An 18,105-nucleotide genomic window follows, 5' to 3' on the forward strand; every position below is an offset into this window, starting at 1 on the left:
GCAATAGACTGTAATTATTTGTAAGTAAATTTTTTATCGTAGTTTAAATGTACCAGTTATTGGACTACGAAAAGATTAGAATAGAGTTTCAGTCATGTTAGTGATAAATAAACATTATCAGTGCTAAATCATGGTACAGTGTTGCATACACTTACCGATCTCTAAAATTACGATGATGTATTCAAGCTTCGCCGTGTCGGTCCCGGCATTGAAAAGGCCACCCCTTCCTTTCCTGTGGGTGTCGTAAGAAGCGACTAAGGGAGCTTATGGTGGAGGGATGGGCAGCAGTGCCCCTCTTAAAACATCTATAAAAGCCTAATTGCGGTTGCCAATCTGTCTGTTAAGCGTGGCAACTAATGACAAAACTCCCCTTATGGCGAAGGCTTATGTTCAGCAGTGAACAGTTAAGAGCTGAAATAATAAAACATTCAAGCTTAATTGTTATCGTAGTCCTAAAAAATGTATTAGTAATTTTTTTCATTATCAAACTGGAGAACCGTGTTAAATCGCAAATTTGCAAGTTTTCGGGCCTATTTTATCTAGTTTTAGGATGTAAACTTTGATTCAACTAGCCGGTTTTGCAAGATAACATCGACATATCAATCACTGAGTAATGTAATAAAAATAGCTATTTTCCTGTTACACATTCATATTATTAGAAATTAACATATTAATAATATGTAATGTATTTTAATTAGTTACCATAAGCTTTTATATTCTGAGTATCAATGCTATAATATATCTGTAATAGATTGTGCAATTAATTAGGATAAAATATTGTACTAATGCATATTTTTTTAAAGAATTTAAAGGTACGTCTTACTCCACAGAAAAGCGATTTCATTCGTAAACACACACATTGGTAAACGAAAAGATGTTTCGCAGACGCATTTGACTTTAAATATTTGAATTCACTTCACAATAATTTGTTTTTTGCTCTGTAAAGAAAAACAGCAGCTTCAATCTGCACAAATGTAATAGTTATTTTAGTGTTCGTGTTGAATCAACCCATCAACACTAGAATAAATCCTATCGATTGTAAAATAGAAAAAGAATCATGGAAATCGGCTCAAAATTAGCGATATAATTGTCTAACATAGCTACAATGAAATCTCTTTACGCTTTATAACTCTTTAAAACATTCTAATAACTAGAAACACTTAAACGTCAGGTTGTTACCAATTAAAATATTTGCATAAGTAGTGAATTACATAGATGTTCTTATAATATTAGAGCTAAAATTGTATCATTTTAAATTCAGCATACTTTTGACATTAAGAGCCTATAACTCTGGAATTCCGTTTTTTTTTTATAGTTTCCTCACAGACATTGATGCACTAGTAAGATATGAAATATTTTTGTTTTAAATATTTTATAAACAAGTTATGTCTTGATAAACTATTTATAGGTATAATATCCTTGATATATATTGATTAGAAAAAAAAAACAAGAATGTTAATGGCACAATATTTTTGTAAAATTGTAAAAGTACTAATGTCTTTTTGCATTTTACAATGCGCTATTGGATCCATTAAAAATTCTTTACTGTACAAAATATTATCTAATTTCTATTATATAAAATTAATTTAAAATGTATGCTAACCACATTTGTTATCCTGATGTTTATAGGAAATGTAATAGTATTCATTAAACGACGATTTGCAGTAAAATAGATCACTGAGAAATCAAAGAATTAAGTTATTTTAACGGATCCAAAAAATATGATGACAATGAATATCTAAAATGTATATCTCTGTTTATCCTAAAGGTTGACTAGAGAATATCTATAGCATTAAGTCAGCCTTTTGCACCACATTTTATTAGTCAAATAAATAAGTATGTGTATTTGCTTAACATTCAATATAACTCACATTGATGGATCTAGCGTGGTACTTCAAATAAATGTTTATGAGGACCATTACAGTAGTTCCATGTCACATGGTTCCGTTCATGTCAGATATGATTGATGGTATTGCGTGGACGGTACTATTGCTATTAAACCTAATTGTTGTTTATTTTTAGTAGAAAAACTCAAGAAAATCGATTAGGTACTATTTTGTGGAAAACGTGCTATTTAAGTAATTACACAGAACATGAGATTTAGTAAGATTAGACACTTTTGCCAATAGATATAGATTCTCTTATATGTATTTAAAAATAGTCCTTTCGTGGATTTTATTAGTAGCTAGTTAAATTGTGATTTTCTTACGAATTTATTATATCTTTAATAATAACTGGATTTGATGAAGACGGTCATATATAATTTATATGGTTAAATTAAAACCTGTGACAGTATAAGTGTTTACACTTACAAAAAAAATTATTAAGGTCATAACGATATAAAATATCTCTGACTGTAAAGTGATAGTTATGTATCCCAAGTACTCTCAAATGTTTCGATATTGATAAGAATCGATTTGAACCATCGACTTATCAAAGAAAGTGGTCTCTTCTGGAAATAGGTTACATTGCGTCACATCAATATTGACAATTAAAATGACTTCATTATATGATGGATGCGTCTTGCCTTAGCGGTATGTACGCCGTTTACTCATGATCCCAGGATTTTAGTCCGCAATTATATACTTGTTCCTACGGTTCTTTATTTACTTCTATATTACATAACCTAAATAACCAGCTTGGACAAAATTGTTATGTAACCAGATAAACCGATTACTTAATGTAATATATAGAATTTTAAAATTATCAAAAGAATTATCAAACTCTTTATAAGAACCATTCCCGAACTTCAATGAATATTTGAAAAATAAAAATAAAATATATTCAAATTCGGCCAGCCGTTCTCTAGTTTTACGTTTAAAGATTCATTTTTATTTATATAAATAAAATAACAACAACACATTTTTATGGCCTTTTCCGCTTCCAATAATAACAGGATGTGTTGTGATCAAATCATAAAATATTCTACTGTAAAATAAGTTTTTGACAGTTTATTTATTACTGTCATCATGGAATTGGTACTTTTACAATTTAGGCGCTACAAAAAATATAAAAAATTCATTAAACTGTTTTTGCTACAAATTGCGGCATATTTACATAAATAAGAATATCATTACCCTCTTTCTTTGCTAGTCGGTTAAAATTAATATTTAATAATTATTATAATTGATTATTTTCAGTTTTCAACGCGTTCACTCGAGCCCTCATTTGGTCTTCTCTTCAAAGACCTGTTAGATGATCTCGGAGTCCATACCACTGGTGCATCAGTCATTGCCAGTACCTTGGATTCCGTTGTTAATTTCTCCGGCTTCTTTGTGGGACCGGTTATCAAGACCTTCTCGTATCGGAAGGTGTGCGTGGTGGGTTCTGCTATATGCGCGTTGGGTCTCCTGTTTACAGCACCAGCGAACAGCATGGGTCATATATTAGCTACATACAGTATTATAGGAGGTGAGTGCTAGATATAAGTATACCTGATACATTTGTTTTTAATCACAGAGGCAGGAAATAAGCATACAGCTCGTTTTATAGTAAACACAGTAGCCTATGGACATATACAATACCAGGGATGTCACGTACGTTTTGCTGACCCTGAAACAATTTGTAATGTAGTTTTTTAATAGCAGCTTATATATCATAGTATCTTTGTAGTATCTAAGGAAAATCTATGCAAAAATGATATGATTAAAAAAAGTTTTAAAAACAAAAATAGCATTGCAGATTACTACTATGATGCTGTTTTTTCTCAAAATAGTAATATTTAGAAAATACTTTTTCTAAATGGTTTAGTTCGAGAGGTCGTTTACTATGAACAAGTAACTTTTGTAACATTAATCTGTTTGCGGAATAAGCCTTTGTATATACAACTATAACGACAATAATAATTTTCCATTGAAAATTAATTATTCAGCGGAATTAATCAAGTGATTCATTTTATTAGCTTCTGTTTTCTGATTAATTGGTATATTTACTGCGATATAGTACAAAATATAAGTTCCACATTATAATTTGCGACTATATATCCTGTTTATCAAATTTGAATCGAATTCCTTCACCCATTATGTCGAATATATAATAATACCTATAAAACTAGTGTTTAAAAAGTATTATTTTATGAACTACTACAGTTGAAAGTTTTTAATTGTGATTCAAGTCGCATGCACGAGAAAATTTTGTTCGTAAAGGTCCTTATTTAATTTTCCTTAACACAGTTTTGTTATATATCAAATAAAAGTTTTAATTGTAATGAATCTCGCTATAGAACCGCGATTAATGTCGCAATTCAAATATATTCAATTGTGTAAATATAACACAAGATGGTCAAACAGTCGCAGCTTGTTCTCTGGTAGTAACACAGTAATTATCGCAAGTTAAAAAAAAAACTATACGAAAATAGATTACTGTGATTCTATTTTGTAGCTAAGCACTTAGTTGTTATGCAAATAGCCGAACCTGATGAGGTTGTTTGTTAAAAAAAATCCGCTTGTATGTGGGCTCAGTTACAAGCTATAGGAAAATTGTTGCGACCTTCAGAACATCAAATAATCTACACGGTTTAAACGACAATGACGTTTCATGGAATCACTTATTGTATTTTAGATATGCATTTTTTTTTTTATTTTATATATTCTTTACAACAAGGTATTAACAATATGTGATTATCGGTATTATTTTTTATCAAAGGTAATTAATTAATCCTCTGTACCAAATAAGAAGGATTAATTAAATTTAATAACCTTATTGAATATTGTGTAATTTTATTTTAACGATGCAACATTGACAAAAACTTTAAAAGGAAATGATTCGCAATTCGGCTGCATTTTTTTTGTGTGTATGTTAATGTAAATGTATATGTATAATATCTGTAATTGATGATATTTTTCTTTAGCAATTGATAGGGTTAACTCTCGTGTTAGTCTAATAATAATTAGGTCGCCATTAATGTCGGTTTTTTTGTGGAGAAATAATTTGTTCTTTATCATTTCTTTACCATCGAATTTTGGTATGTACAATTCCAAATAATATGGGAAAACTAATTTTATGATATTGATATGGCTATGCGTAAGTCATTGTATTTGTGTCTTTAGACCAAAATGGCATCTGTGATACAAAAGATAATGTGGGATGTTTTGTTTGTAAGTTCTCAGAATTGGTAACCATTACTGAACGTATTGTTTTACATGCCGCCGCGCCGCGCCTCCGCGTATTTTATTTTTCAGTTTGAATATTTTTCAAACTATTTTGTATATCACTAAAATGTAGGGTTTTAAAGTTCTAATTTTCGTCCATGCTAGTCAGATAACTAGATTACCAGAAAAGATCACACTGAGAAAACAATGGGCGGCCTTATCGCTAAAAGTGATAATGTTTCTTGTTGTACGTAAGGAAGTTGGTTGAATGTTTTTTACCTTACTGTATTTCTGTTAACGGTGAATCTGTTTCGATTTAATTTGTTTGTAATGTTTTATGCAAAAATTGTTAAAAATGTACATGAAAAAGTATGGGTGTAATAAAAATTGTATATTTTGTTATAATCACATTGTTTTTAAAGAGGAAAAAGTTATCGTATTATTTAATTTTTTCAGGGTTTGGAGTCGGTCTCGCGTCCTCTTCCTCGTTCGTTTCACTCAATCATTATTTCTCAAAGAAGCGAGGGCAAGCGGTCGGGCTGTCGATGGCGGGGACCGGTTTCGGTCTGATGGTGATGCCTCAACTAGTCAAGTTGTTATTGGGAGAGTACGGATTCCGGTGGACAGTGGTCATACTGGGAGCGTTGGCCTTCCACGCAGTGCTCGGATCCTGTTTGCTGCAACCTGTAAAAAGACATCTAATTGAAGTACCGGTTGACTGTGAGCTTCAGGCTGTTAAGGTTGGTGATAATGTTATTAGACTGTCTGCATGAAGTTATGTAACTCTGGTACCTACTTTATGTTAATGTATGTAACTATTGAAAAAGTTTAAACAAAAATTATGGATAAGTGAATTTATTAGTTTACTAATAGGTTTGATAATAATATATCGTCGATAAAATGCAAAATAACTGTATACATATTTATGTGATTTTATTATAAATAGATTTAGCGTGTGGTCTCGGCATAGAATAGGCTACCCGTTTCTTTCTCGTGGGTGTAGTAAGAAAGAAAGACGTAGGTGAAGTAAGCGAGTAATGGAACATTATCATATTCATCTCCAACGCCTAACTGCGGTTGCCAACCCGCCTGCCAACCCTCCCAATAGAGAGAGACCTATTTTCAGTAGTGGGCAATTAACGGCTGGTATGGTATGTGGCAGGGGTGGCCAACTTGACTAGACCAAATATCTATTGTTTACTGACGAATCCCAGTGCGATGTACCAATTACATACTTCTTGAAATCTCAAATGAAACAACATAGTTCAGTTCACAATTATGTAGTATTGTAGTATTTTTATTTTATTAAGAGGGAAAACATAAAACTAAACATTATTCTTAGTAACTATTTATTTATATTAGTGTGAGAATTGTGTCTAAACATCTTCCACTAGATTAGCAAATTATTATATTTATGCCTTTCCACGATCGGCTGGACTAGTAGTCACGATCGACCGGTCGATCAATATCTGTTAAGAGGCTTATCATGTTTTGATATTCTGTTAACGACATAGTATAATTAATATTTCCAAGTTTTTTTTTTTATTAAAAATAACTATATTGTTTTAATAATATATATAAAAATGTTTTCCTTTCAGGAAATGGAATGTATATTTGAGAGTGATGAAGAAAACGAGGACAAATTTGAGATAAATCCTCTTGTCAATCCTATACCAAAATTTACGACGCAGCGGTCACATGGCAATATGAACCACCCGTCAGTCCGAACCATTGGCCTGCCAAGAGCGAAGACTTGCGATAAACCATTGCAAGACTTTGAAAAGAATTCAAAGTTGGGGCTGGGGTTGACGACCGCGGCGTCGGTTGCTGCGATGCCGAGGGTGACATCTAGTGGTAGTATGAGTGAAGCGGCCAGGAGACGGAAGGTGTCTGTGATATCCAACATATCTAATATGGACTTCACTGGCAGTTATTTGCAACTGTATCTTGATGTAGGTAGATATTTTCTCTTATATTTTTTTATTCATATAGACTCATAAAACTTTAATGATGTATTATTATAATATAGAAACATTTGGTTAGCGATGTAGTTTTATACTTTAGTAAAAGTCGAAAGAAAATTAAATATTTATTATACATTTTAATAATAATTGTATTCTAATATTAATTTAAAACAATTTTCAAATATGATCTCAAGTATTTCATAAAGGGTGTCGATTTTAAGATTTCCATGTCGAAATTAATAAAAAAGAAAAATTATAGTTGATTTAATGAAATTGGCTAAGCTTGATTTTTCTCATTTATTTCCCGTAATGTAATGACATAATATATTTATTTCAGACAGCTGATGATGAAGCCATACAAATGAAGACCATTAAGAAAGTCGAGCCAGAAGTAGAAACAGAAAAGAAGGGCTTCATTAGGAAGTTTATTGCTTTAATGGATCTAGATCTATTGAAAGACTGGTCTTTTTTGAACCTTTTACTTGGTCTCTCTCTGTTTTGGAGCGGGGAATTACAATTTAGGATGTTAACGCCATTTTTTATTAGGAGTCTCGGATACAATATGAACGATACGGCGTTTTGTTTGTCTATGACGGCCATAACGGATATATTGGTGCGTTTGGTGCTACCGCCGATATTTGACAGGACTACTATATCTAAGAAAATGATATTCTTCGTGTCTTCATTCTTCTTGGCTGTGACTCGTTCTGGTTAGTAATTAAGATTATTTCATATTGATATGAAAACTATCAATGTAATTGTATATAGTTATTTAAAAAAAATAACCTTTTTTTTTAAAAAAAAAGTCAATTTTCTATAACCTATTTTAGCCATTGAACTGTTTTGCATTTGTTTGCGCTGAATTCTTAGTTTGAATGAAAGTGACAAAACAGTGTAATAGTTAAAATAAGTTTGTAAGCGGTTTAAATTTCTATAAATAAAGGCGTAAGACTACAACTATTTCATATTTTATTTATGACGTTACAGCGAACATTACACTTGATTTGGTCACATTTTATAGAGCGTAACTGTTTCTAACAAATGCGTCAATACACGAACCATTTGCAGATTTCGGTTTTTACAAATAAATATGCATATTTAAATTAATTTTTTTTAATGAGAAATAAATATTCAAAAATCTGTTTACAAGCATCGATGATTTTGCGTATGATAATGATAAAAACAATAGTACTTACTGAGGGGCTCCAAGTAGGGGCAGTTTTTCCTAAACATTAAACCAAATTACAGGTAGATACATGTAATTATGCTATTTCGTATTCTCGCTTGCTACTTTTTCTAATTGATCTCATCCCCTTTCGTGATTGGCCGGCAGCACACCTGCAATGCCGCTGGTGTTGTGGGTGATCATGGGCGGCGGTAGTCACTTACCATCAGGTGAGCCGCATGCTCGTTTGCCCCCTGTGTTGTAAAAAAAAAAAATTCAAATACGCCCATTCGCGAAAGGAATCCACTAGCCTCGATCTATATTACACATATACTATTGCGCGTGTATATACATTTATTTATGTATTACTCACAGCCTTGGATCACGGCGATTTTATAGTGTTTGGGATGTGTTACAATTTTAATTTATTCATGATAATAAATAATATTTTTTCTTTCAGTGTTAGCGCATCAATCTGAATGGGTGCCACTTATGATTTGGCTATCTATTTGCGGTTTTTTCCGTGGCATGTGTCTAAGCAACTTCACGCTCACAATATCGGAATACTGTCCTCTGGAGAAGCTACCGGCCGCCTTCGGTCTTCACATGGTTAGCAAGGGCGTGTTTGTTGTTGCAATCGGTCCCATTATTGGTAAGTTGTTTTTTTTTATTTGGATTAATTTTATATTTTTATATGTTTTTATTTGGATCATTTTTTAACTGACTTTAAAAAGAAGGAGGTATTTATTTGTTTGTTACCCATTAGTTCTTTAACGGTTAACCTAACATGAAATTTGATATACGCGTACTGTAAGGGTAACTGATAGGGAAGGATAAGGCCGCTTTTCACCTTATGTCTGGTCACGCGAATAAAGTGGGTAAAAAAAGCCAGTGGGACATAAGGAATCGTTGAAGTGCTTTACGTGGGACGTCACCTATGTAAGACAATATTCAAAAGAATATCAATATAAATTACTTCTATTTTGATCTTTTATTTATAATTTCTGTCTTTTTTTCAAATTATATTTCTTTCCAGGTTACGTGAGGGATGCCACAGACAGTTTCACGATGTGTATTTTAGTCCAGAATGCGTTGATTATGTCTTGTGTTGTAGTATGGGCTATAGAGTACGCATTAATATTCACACGTCGCCGTAAAGTCGTGCAGATATAACTTAGTAATCTATTTATGTTACTTAAATATTTATATGCCTAGCAGTTTAGGTTATACAATGGAAAATAGTAAGTAGATGGAATATACTTAAACTATCCAGTCTTAAAATCTATCATGACGTATTAACCATGACGAGATCTTGTTACTGTACACGACAAATGGAAAATTAATATTATTATTATAAAATATACAAGGCAAAATTGAAATCGTAAGCTACTGTTTAAAATAGTGTTATACCATTGAAACGGAACATTTTCGCCAAAGAAACATGGCGAAACATGAAACATTTCTTCTATTCTCTATTATTTTTACGTTTTTTTCATTCTTTTGTGATGTAAAGATAAACTTATTATGTGATAAAATGGCTAGTGTTACTCAATGTCGAATGTTTTGTCTTTACAAATTTTTTTAATATTCGTAATATTTGTCGTATAGTAACGAGATTGCATATGATTAGTTACAGATTTCATTATGAAACTGTTGTATTTGGAACGAAATTTTATACAGTGACATTATACCTCGTCTATATTTTTACATGATTACGTACTTTAATATTAAGCTATAAGCGAAATAATCCCTAATGTAACCGAATTATTTTATATATTATTGTTTCATTATATTTATTGCGGTGCATCAGATTATTTTATTATATTTCGTAACAAAAAGATGATTTAATAACTTTGAAATTAATATTGAAGATAGTGAATTTATGTGTGTCTCTTATTATATATTTAATATCCAGTGAACGATTAAGGATGAATATTCAAATTATACGCTACAGATACATTCTAAATGTAACTTTTGGACACATTAATTTTAACAGTAATATTTTTAGATGGCTGTTTGTAGTTTTGAAACTTTTTATGTAGTTTGTAATTATGTAGTAAGTTAATAGGTGATCTATGATGGTGAACATTCTTAAAATTATATACTAAAACACTATCAGTGGTATATTATACTATCCAATATATAGATTTGTATTTAAACAATTTTATCACTTTATTTAACTAATAAGGCACTTTTAATAACAGAAAAATATTTTGTACTTATAGTTTATGGAGAAACGATTGAAATCACTTATTGTCTCCAATTTGTACTTATATATTTAATTTATATATTCTATATGTTTGATAGTGTAATGAGACTCTTAAAGAAAATATTGAATAATTGGCTATAATATGAAAATTTATAGCTAGTCTAATAATAGTCAGGGCCTGTTTTAAGATTATTGTTTATGAATTTCAAAGGTATAGTCTTATGTTAAAATGTCTGTTTAAAGTAGAATTTCTTTAAGTAGACAAAACTAACGAAATCATATAACCATACCATAAATCTACAAAATCAAATCAGTAGATATCTTACATTAAAAAGAGAACATGGTGTATAAAAAAGTCTCAAAATGTAAACAAAATTGGTGAACATTCCATTCACATTGTATTAAGTACAGTGCTCTCTAATTAATGCCGAAATTTCTTGTCTACTTTTTTTTGTAATACGATGGGTCAGTCTGGTGTAGAATATTTAAATATAATTTTCTAAAACTGTTTAAAAGAATGACTTGCTACTGTTTTTAATACCAGTGGCAGGATGTTGCGCGTTAACAATATTGTAATTTAAAATGACTAAACGCAGAAGATGGATTTGTCATTTTAAATTCCAAGATTGTTAATACACAAAATTTGTGACGTTATCAGTAAAAGTTAGCTTTTTTTATCAATTCTATTCAAAGCTATTTCCTGAACTACACATTTATCTAAGTGCGTAAGAAACAAATATACCTTACTTGTTTGGTATATCATATATATATATACACCATGTCCCTTGTATATATATCGGTGAAGACAATCAAAATGACAAAATAGGTCCTTGAATTTTTATTATACTGCCATTGTTATTTCAAAGATTATTCAGTCGCCTCTGTAAGAATTGTACTCTTAATACCTTACTAATAAATCTCCATAATTTCTTTTGTTACTTGGCATATTTAGTTAATTATATATGTATGTCCTTATCGAAATTAGTACGTTATTTAACACTAAGACACTAAAACGACAATATATAATCAATTTAAATAATAAAAAACTTGTCATTCCATTTACGTATTTCTTCTTTTTAAACATATTAATTTCGATAATAAAACATTCCAAGATTTGTTTACTAAATATGCAAAGTAAGAAAAACCAAGTACTTATATTAGTTCTTGTAACTAAATCGAATATATTTGCGTCCTTTCAGTCAATTCCATACTATTTGAAAGTGACAGTGTCATCTGTGTATAACATATTGTTTTTATTAGTAAGGGGTTTGTCTGCGAGTGTAAGTTTATCAGTACAAGTATTAGAAAATTGTAATAGGAAATATGGATAATTACTAATAAGTTTGTTGGGTTATTATTTAACATTTGTACGGTAATATTACTAACTGAACTAATGCATTACTAATAATAGTTTGGTAATTTAGTTGACTGACTGTCTAGCGAATAAAATGTACTATCTGTCACAAAGAAATATATTTAGGATTAATAATTTGGCGCTGACAACTCAAAGATTTCTATGCATTTACTATATTCATAGTATATATTATAACAACAGAAAACAAACTAATAATAGGATTCTCAATTGTTTATTATATACTTAACGTTTTTAAAACCATATTATAGGAATTTTAGTAAGCTATATATACCTTACGCATGTAAGGTAGACATAGACAACAAAAGCACCTTAGTCTAATATTTTAAAGAATTATATTGGAAAAAAAACATTTTTAACTACTTCTAAAATAGACGTTTTAATTTTTCTATGAATAAGAGCAATAAACTGTGAATTATAGATATCCATGCAACTTAGAAAGTAGCATATTTCCTATCACAATTTATATTTACATATTTTTACATAACCAACTTATCAGCAGTGTTTGTATATTTTCGTCTTCCAATAATATCCTTGTAGGCTCTCTTAGTCAATCAATATTGCAGTGTGCGCTTCAATGTGTGATTTTTATGACCAAATATATCGAGTACTTACTAACATTTTATAAATATGTACATTTATCCTTGTAAGTGTACAGTACTTGTGTGACGTGACGTATAAAGGCAACTCCTATATATAGGGTGCCGTTTCAAAATGTATGTTGTATTTTTGTACTTATTTAAATATATGTGTCTTTATTAAATCAATTTACGAAAAGTATGTGCCAATTGTACATAAGTCGATATTTATATATCTTCCATTTGAAATCGTAGCCGTGTAATATATATATGTATTAATATACCATATAAAGTAGACTTCCAATATTTTAAACATAGAAAATTATTTTTGTTTAATTTTTAAATAATGTATATTATATTTTGGAATTATGGGGTGCAAGTGTTGATACAATCATTTATCGCCTTATTTTTGTGTATATATATGCCTCTATGTAAACTATAGTGTATGTAAATGACAGTACCGCGTCGCTTTATCTGTGGCGTCAGAATTTTCAGTACCGTTTCTAATGGCAGTGATATTTTTTTAATCTTGTTTTAATCCATACGTAGATTTAACAAGGCGCTATTACGTAGAGTGAGAGAACTAGTTTATTTTTTATTTTGTTCATTTAATTTCGAGACTTAACTAGATTTCAATATTTCAATTAAATACATACCTGATTTTATTGACTACGTTTGGACATGGAAATGTTATTAAAATTGAAAAGTAAATTTATTAAATAAATCATTATTTAAATGTTGGCTTTATCCACTTAAATATAAAGTTGAATTTTCCGTGGCGTAAACATCACTCAGTATGCCTTACGACTTTTATTTATTAGCTTCTACGTCGTTTTGTCGACTCTAACATATTTTTTTTTCTAATTCAACACATATACGAAGTGACGCGGGACTGTTAATTTATGTGTATATTATATATACAATAAATTTATTAATATAATATATAGAAGAAATTGTAAAGTGGAACGTATTTGTAAAGAGGCTTGGTGCTCCCTTTATTCTTGAGATAGTATTTTTTAACATCAAAACACGTGAAGAGTCTTGTTAGTTTAAAAAAAAAATTATGTATGGTTTTCATGATAAAAATGTATGTGAGCTTTAATATGCGAAGCGTAATTTGTTATGTGATATAAATATATTAGGTGAACAATTAAATAATGTTTGTTTTTGACATGAGTTTGATCAGCTTGTATATTGAATTTATCATATATTAATTTGGGTATATATTTTTTTATATTAAATATTTATATTTGTAAATGTTTTTATAACTTGTGGAACGAGTTGTCGGTATCATAATACAATGCACCCATGACATCTGGTTTGAGTTCGTAATAATATGCCGTATATAACAGAATACATTCTTTTGTACGCTTTGTGTTTATGAGTCAATCAAATAGAGCTATAGCTCGTACTAGCACTTTGCGATACATGATGAAGTTTGATTAAAACACCTAAAATATATTACAATAACAGTTTATAGTTTGTATGATCTAGGGATGGGGAATATATAGCAATATCTATATCGTCATAGTCGTAGAATACTGACGGATATATATATGTAATCTTTGTCAGATCCGTCAGTATTCTACGACTATGATGATATATTGCAAATATAATATCTATATATTTGCCTCGTAACGGATATATTAAATATTGATTATCCAATTTATAATATCGACATGAAGAACTCGATCGTAATGACTATAGATATCCGACTAATACTGGCGATATCAAAATGGGTGATGACCTTTTTATCTGTCATCAATGTCCAGAGAAACACATTATGTAGATATCGTGGTGTTACCGATTTTACCCATACCTAGTATGAACTATATGGATGGGAGTGTAACACAGGTTTATATAAACAGGGTTTCAGATAAACTCTTAAATTCTCTCAAACAGAGACTAAGGTCTTAAAAACATGAAAGCTTTATTACCTTTACATACTTAAATTATTTAAACAAGTAATTGCCACTTCAAATTACTAATTGTTAAGTCATCGCTTAATGGAATTACAGTGATTTATTTTATAACTTTATAATATTCGTATCATAGGTTACGATAGAAATCATAAGTTACGATAGAAATCATTGCCAATTTTTAAAAGCCGTGTTCTATCAGTGAAACTGGTGAAATTGAATATTTGTTCCAAAGAAAATATTAACATTAACATACATTAATAGCTGTTAGTATGGAGGGCGTAAATGTTTTAGACCTACATATATTTCTTTATAAAGCTTTACTGTCATTCCTAAGATTTCATTCTATAAATACTAATGGTATGTGATTAAAAATTATCAAAGTGATTGTTAACAGTAGGTATGATTTTCCGACAATGAACTAATCATAAAACATATCTCTAGCACAATACCTCACATTCATACTAAATTTGGAGACATAGTTAAACTTCGTTGGAATTTTAAAACGGTTTTCATGCTTTTGTAGAAAGGGATGAAAATTTAAGCCCAACAGGGCTTGAATACATTGAAAAAATTAACTCTGGAACACCAGAATTAATTTTTTCAATGTAATATTTTATTAAAGAGATTGCAGGATGAACGTTATTTAGAATTTGAATTAATTACCTGAACATACAGTATGTTCAAAGTTTTATGTCGGTTATAAAGTGGCAGATTATTGATTAGGTATTTTATGTTTGTAATAGCAATAAATTACTATTTGCCTTGTGTATAACGAATCATAAGAAAAGTATTTTTCTATCTATGGTATATTTGGATGGAAAAATTATGTTGTTATTGATGTTTTGTTGTAATGTCTACAATTTAACAAGTGACAGGTACGATCATATCTAAGAACATACAAAAATTTGTACGACCTTGTTTTATAAGAGTCCGAAGTTTCTCGTAGTGAGGAATCGTTAGAATTATCAGACTTTGATGTCGCAAATCCTTAGCATCTGTTCACACAGAGAGGCGTATTATAGGCTCGGATTCGATTGGTGGCGATCAAGACGTTTCAGTTACGTAAGAGTACGGTTAAAGCGAATGCACATAATGTAAAATAATAAAGCATTCTGACTTACAACTTGTTTCGAGCTATTTGCCCTTTTTTATCTTATTTGGTTTTCACTCATATTTTAAAACAAGTAATATAAATTTTTCGTCATTCATATTTATATTTCGATACGTAATAAATTCTTTTTTTATATTCTACTGTGTTCGGCACACGTGGACGTAAACGGTGACGGTCGACTCTTTGTTTATAACAAAAGAAGTGTAAAAAGAAAATATCAGTGATTTAAAACTATTAAACGCGATCAAGATCTGCTGTCCTCTCTGAGCCGGTCTGTGTGAATGAATGTTTATAGTGTGATTTTTTTTAAATTCAGAATTTTTGTTGTTTGTTATGTTTTGTTACCTTTGTTCCAAGTAATAACAAATGTTGAATACGATATAGTGCAAGATTTTATTTGATAATAAAATGTAGCCAGATTTGGATAATTATCTTAAGTATGTATGGTATGCAAAGCATATTGAGCGTGAATGAAAAAGACAATTGAATAAATTAATAACCGGTTACCTAAATTGTAGTTTTATTTCATTACCTTTTAAATATTAGTGTAATTTTTAGTTATAAACGGCGTAATAAAGTTTTTTTTAAGGATTGGCAACGCGCGCGTGATTTTCTGGATGTCACGGGCGTCCATAAGCTTCGGAAACCTCGTTTACCATCAGACGGGCCGTGTGCTTATATTTATATATATATTAAAACATTACAATTAAATTAGTGTTATATATATATATATATATATATATATATATATATATATATATATATATATATATATATATATATATATATATATATATATATATATATATATATATATAAAACATTACAATTAAATTAGTGTTTCTATATATATACGTATATATATAGAAACACTAATTCAATTTTAATGATGAAGAAGTCAGATCGAGTCCACAGGGGATTAACTTCGTTTTATTGGGTTTCACGTTCACGCTTGACGGATCGTCTCATTTTAGGTAACTTGATCCCTCAAACGCTTAAGTAGTTTCATTATTATGTTGACCTTAGTGGTGTAGCAGTTCAACACAGTAGCTCATCTTTCGGCGGTCGTGGCTTCAATTCCCGCACAATACAAATATTTGTATATATGAGTATGATTGGTTTGGATCATTTATATTTATAAAAAAAAAGTATTCAAGTATGTTTATGAATACATATGTTCTCTTATAGCCATAGTATTTTTTTTAATGGATGATAATGGAATGGTAACCCTACCCGCGCTATCGGTATACACAGGCGGGGCACCAGTGAAGGATGATAGATGAGGATGAAGTAGGTCAGTTAGCCCATCGTGACGAATTCAACAAGAATTGTTCACGGTGGTTTTCAGGGGGAACCACGTGGAGGTCGACCTAATAAGGCATATTGCTAGCAATGGGGCTATCAAACTCCATTGCTAACAATCCCTTTCCCCTCTGTACCCATACTATAAGATTCACTTAGTTTGGGATTAATTGGCGATGTGTAATGTGTCTTAAAGTGTTTATTTATTTAATATTACAGTAGAAAATAACAGTATAGCTTAATTTAACCTATTGTATATTCTTATCCGTACCGTTCAGAGATGTTGCCCAGGGACGTAAAAAAATTTTTCGTATATATCTATGATGAAAACTGTCTATCTCTTCGAACCGATTTTTATATATAAAAAAAAAAAAAACATTCCGTTGTGCAAAATCAGGACTGGAATCCAAAATTTTAAACAAAACACGTTTATATTTCACAAAGTCATTACTATTTACAATTTAAGATATATATCTAGCTTAGATTTTAGGTACCCAGGTACTGCTATTACAGAAACCTAGTTTCTGTAAAATATTTAAGAAAGTGCAAAATTAGTTTGCATTAACAGTAATGAGGCTTTATAGTGTTTATCTATAAGTCTTACATCGTAGATAAATAATTCCTGCAATGTTGAAGGGTCAATGATATTTTATAATCAATTTATAATGTAGGTGCTGTTCCATTTACATTTATAATTAATTTTCATATCGCTTTATTGTTACCAGTATAGATATTGATTTCTTACGATTTATTGCTTGAACTTGGGTTGGAAGATGAATTTCACGGTTATATTAGACATTGCGTACTGTCTTACTACAAAAAATATTGAAAACACTGTTTATTTAAATAGTGTTTAACAAAACTTTATCCAAATGATTAAATATTGTTTAGTTGTAGAATAATGTTTATCCTTAATTTTTGTGCCCAAATCTATACATTGTTATAATAAATTGTTATAGTGAACGTAATGTGGATTGTAGCTGTCTAAATAAATGAAATTTATTACGTTAAACATCTTTTATTTTTAACGTAATAAACATTCTTTTGTTAAGACAAGCAAATATTAGACACGTTTTTGTAGTTAGATGTCTAAACATGTATTAAATACTTGATCATCGTAAGCGTATCTTATTTGCGGTGAGACGAGTGGCTGATACATATATTAGTTGTTTATAGGAAATGTTTATTTCGTAATAGATTGTTTAGAGTATTAGGCTGTTAGTGACTGAGGGATAAATAGCTTGTAGTAATAAATAGCTTGTGTTGTAGTAGTTTTGTAATTAAATAATATTCCTAATAATCATATCAGCATCAACTACTGATAATTTTTTTAATTTATCAATTTTTTTTATACCGTAAAGTTGGTAACAAACATACAGCCCGTCTGATGGT

At 30.1% G+C, this 18,105-nt stretch overlaps 1 protein-coding gene across 3 annotated transcripts in view; it reads left to right on the forward strand.

Moving 5' to 3' along the window:
* The window catches only part of LOC113523310 (uncharacterized), a 33,785-nt gene extending 17,862 nt beyond the window's left edge, over window positions 1–15,923 (forward strand). For all 3 annotated transcript variants that reach the window (XM_026909227.3, XM_052902311.1, XM_026909226.3), the window contains 6 exons: window positions 3,141–3,411; window positions 5,547–5,830; window positions 6,689–7,042; window positions 7,392–7,764; window positions 8,680–8,871; window positions 9,256–15,923. In XM_026909227.3, coding sequence (XP_026765028.1) covers window positions 3,141–3,411; window positions 5,547–5,830; window positions 6,689–7,042; window positions 7,392–7,764; window positions 8,680–8,871; window positions 9,256–9,392 — 1,611 coding nt within the window. In that variant the 3' untranslated portion in view covers window positions 9,393–15,923. The remainder of the gene's footprint in view (window positions 1–3,140; window positions 3,412–5,546; window positions 5,831–6,688; window positions 7,043–7,391; window positions 7,765–8,679; window positions 8,872–9,255) is intronic.
* Window positions 15,924–18,105: the final 2,182 nt, after the last annotated feature.

The sequence above is a fragment of the Galleria mellonella genome, unplaced genomic scaffold (assembly GCF_026898425.1).
Source record: "Galleria mellonella isolate WM207_F2 unplaced genomic scaffold, CSIRO_AGI_GalMel_v1 utg90, whole genome shotgun sequence".
NCBI classification, from domain to species: domain Eukaryota; kingdom Metazoa; phylum Arthropoda; class Insecta; order Lepidoptera; family Pyralidae; genus Galleria; species Galleria mellonella.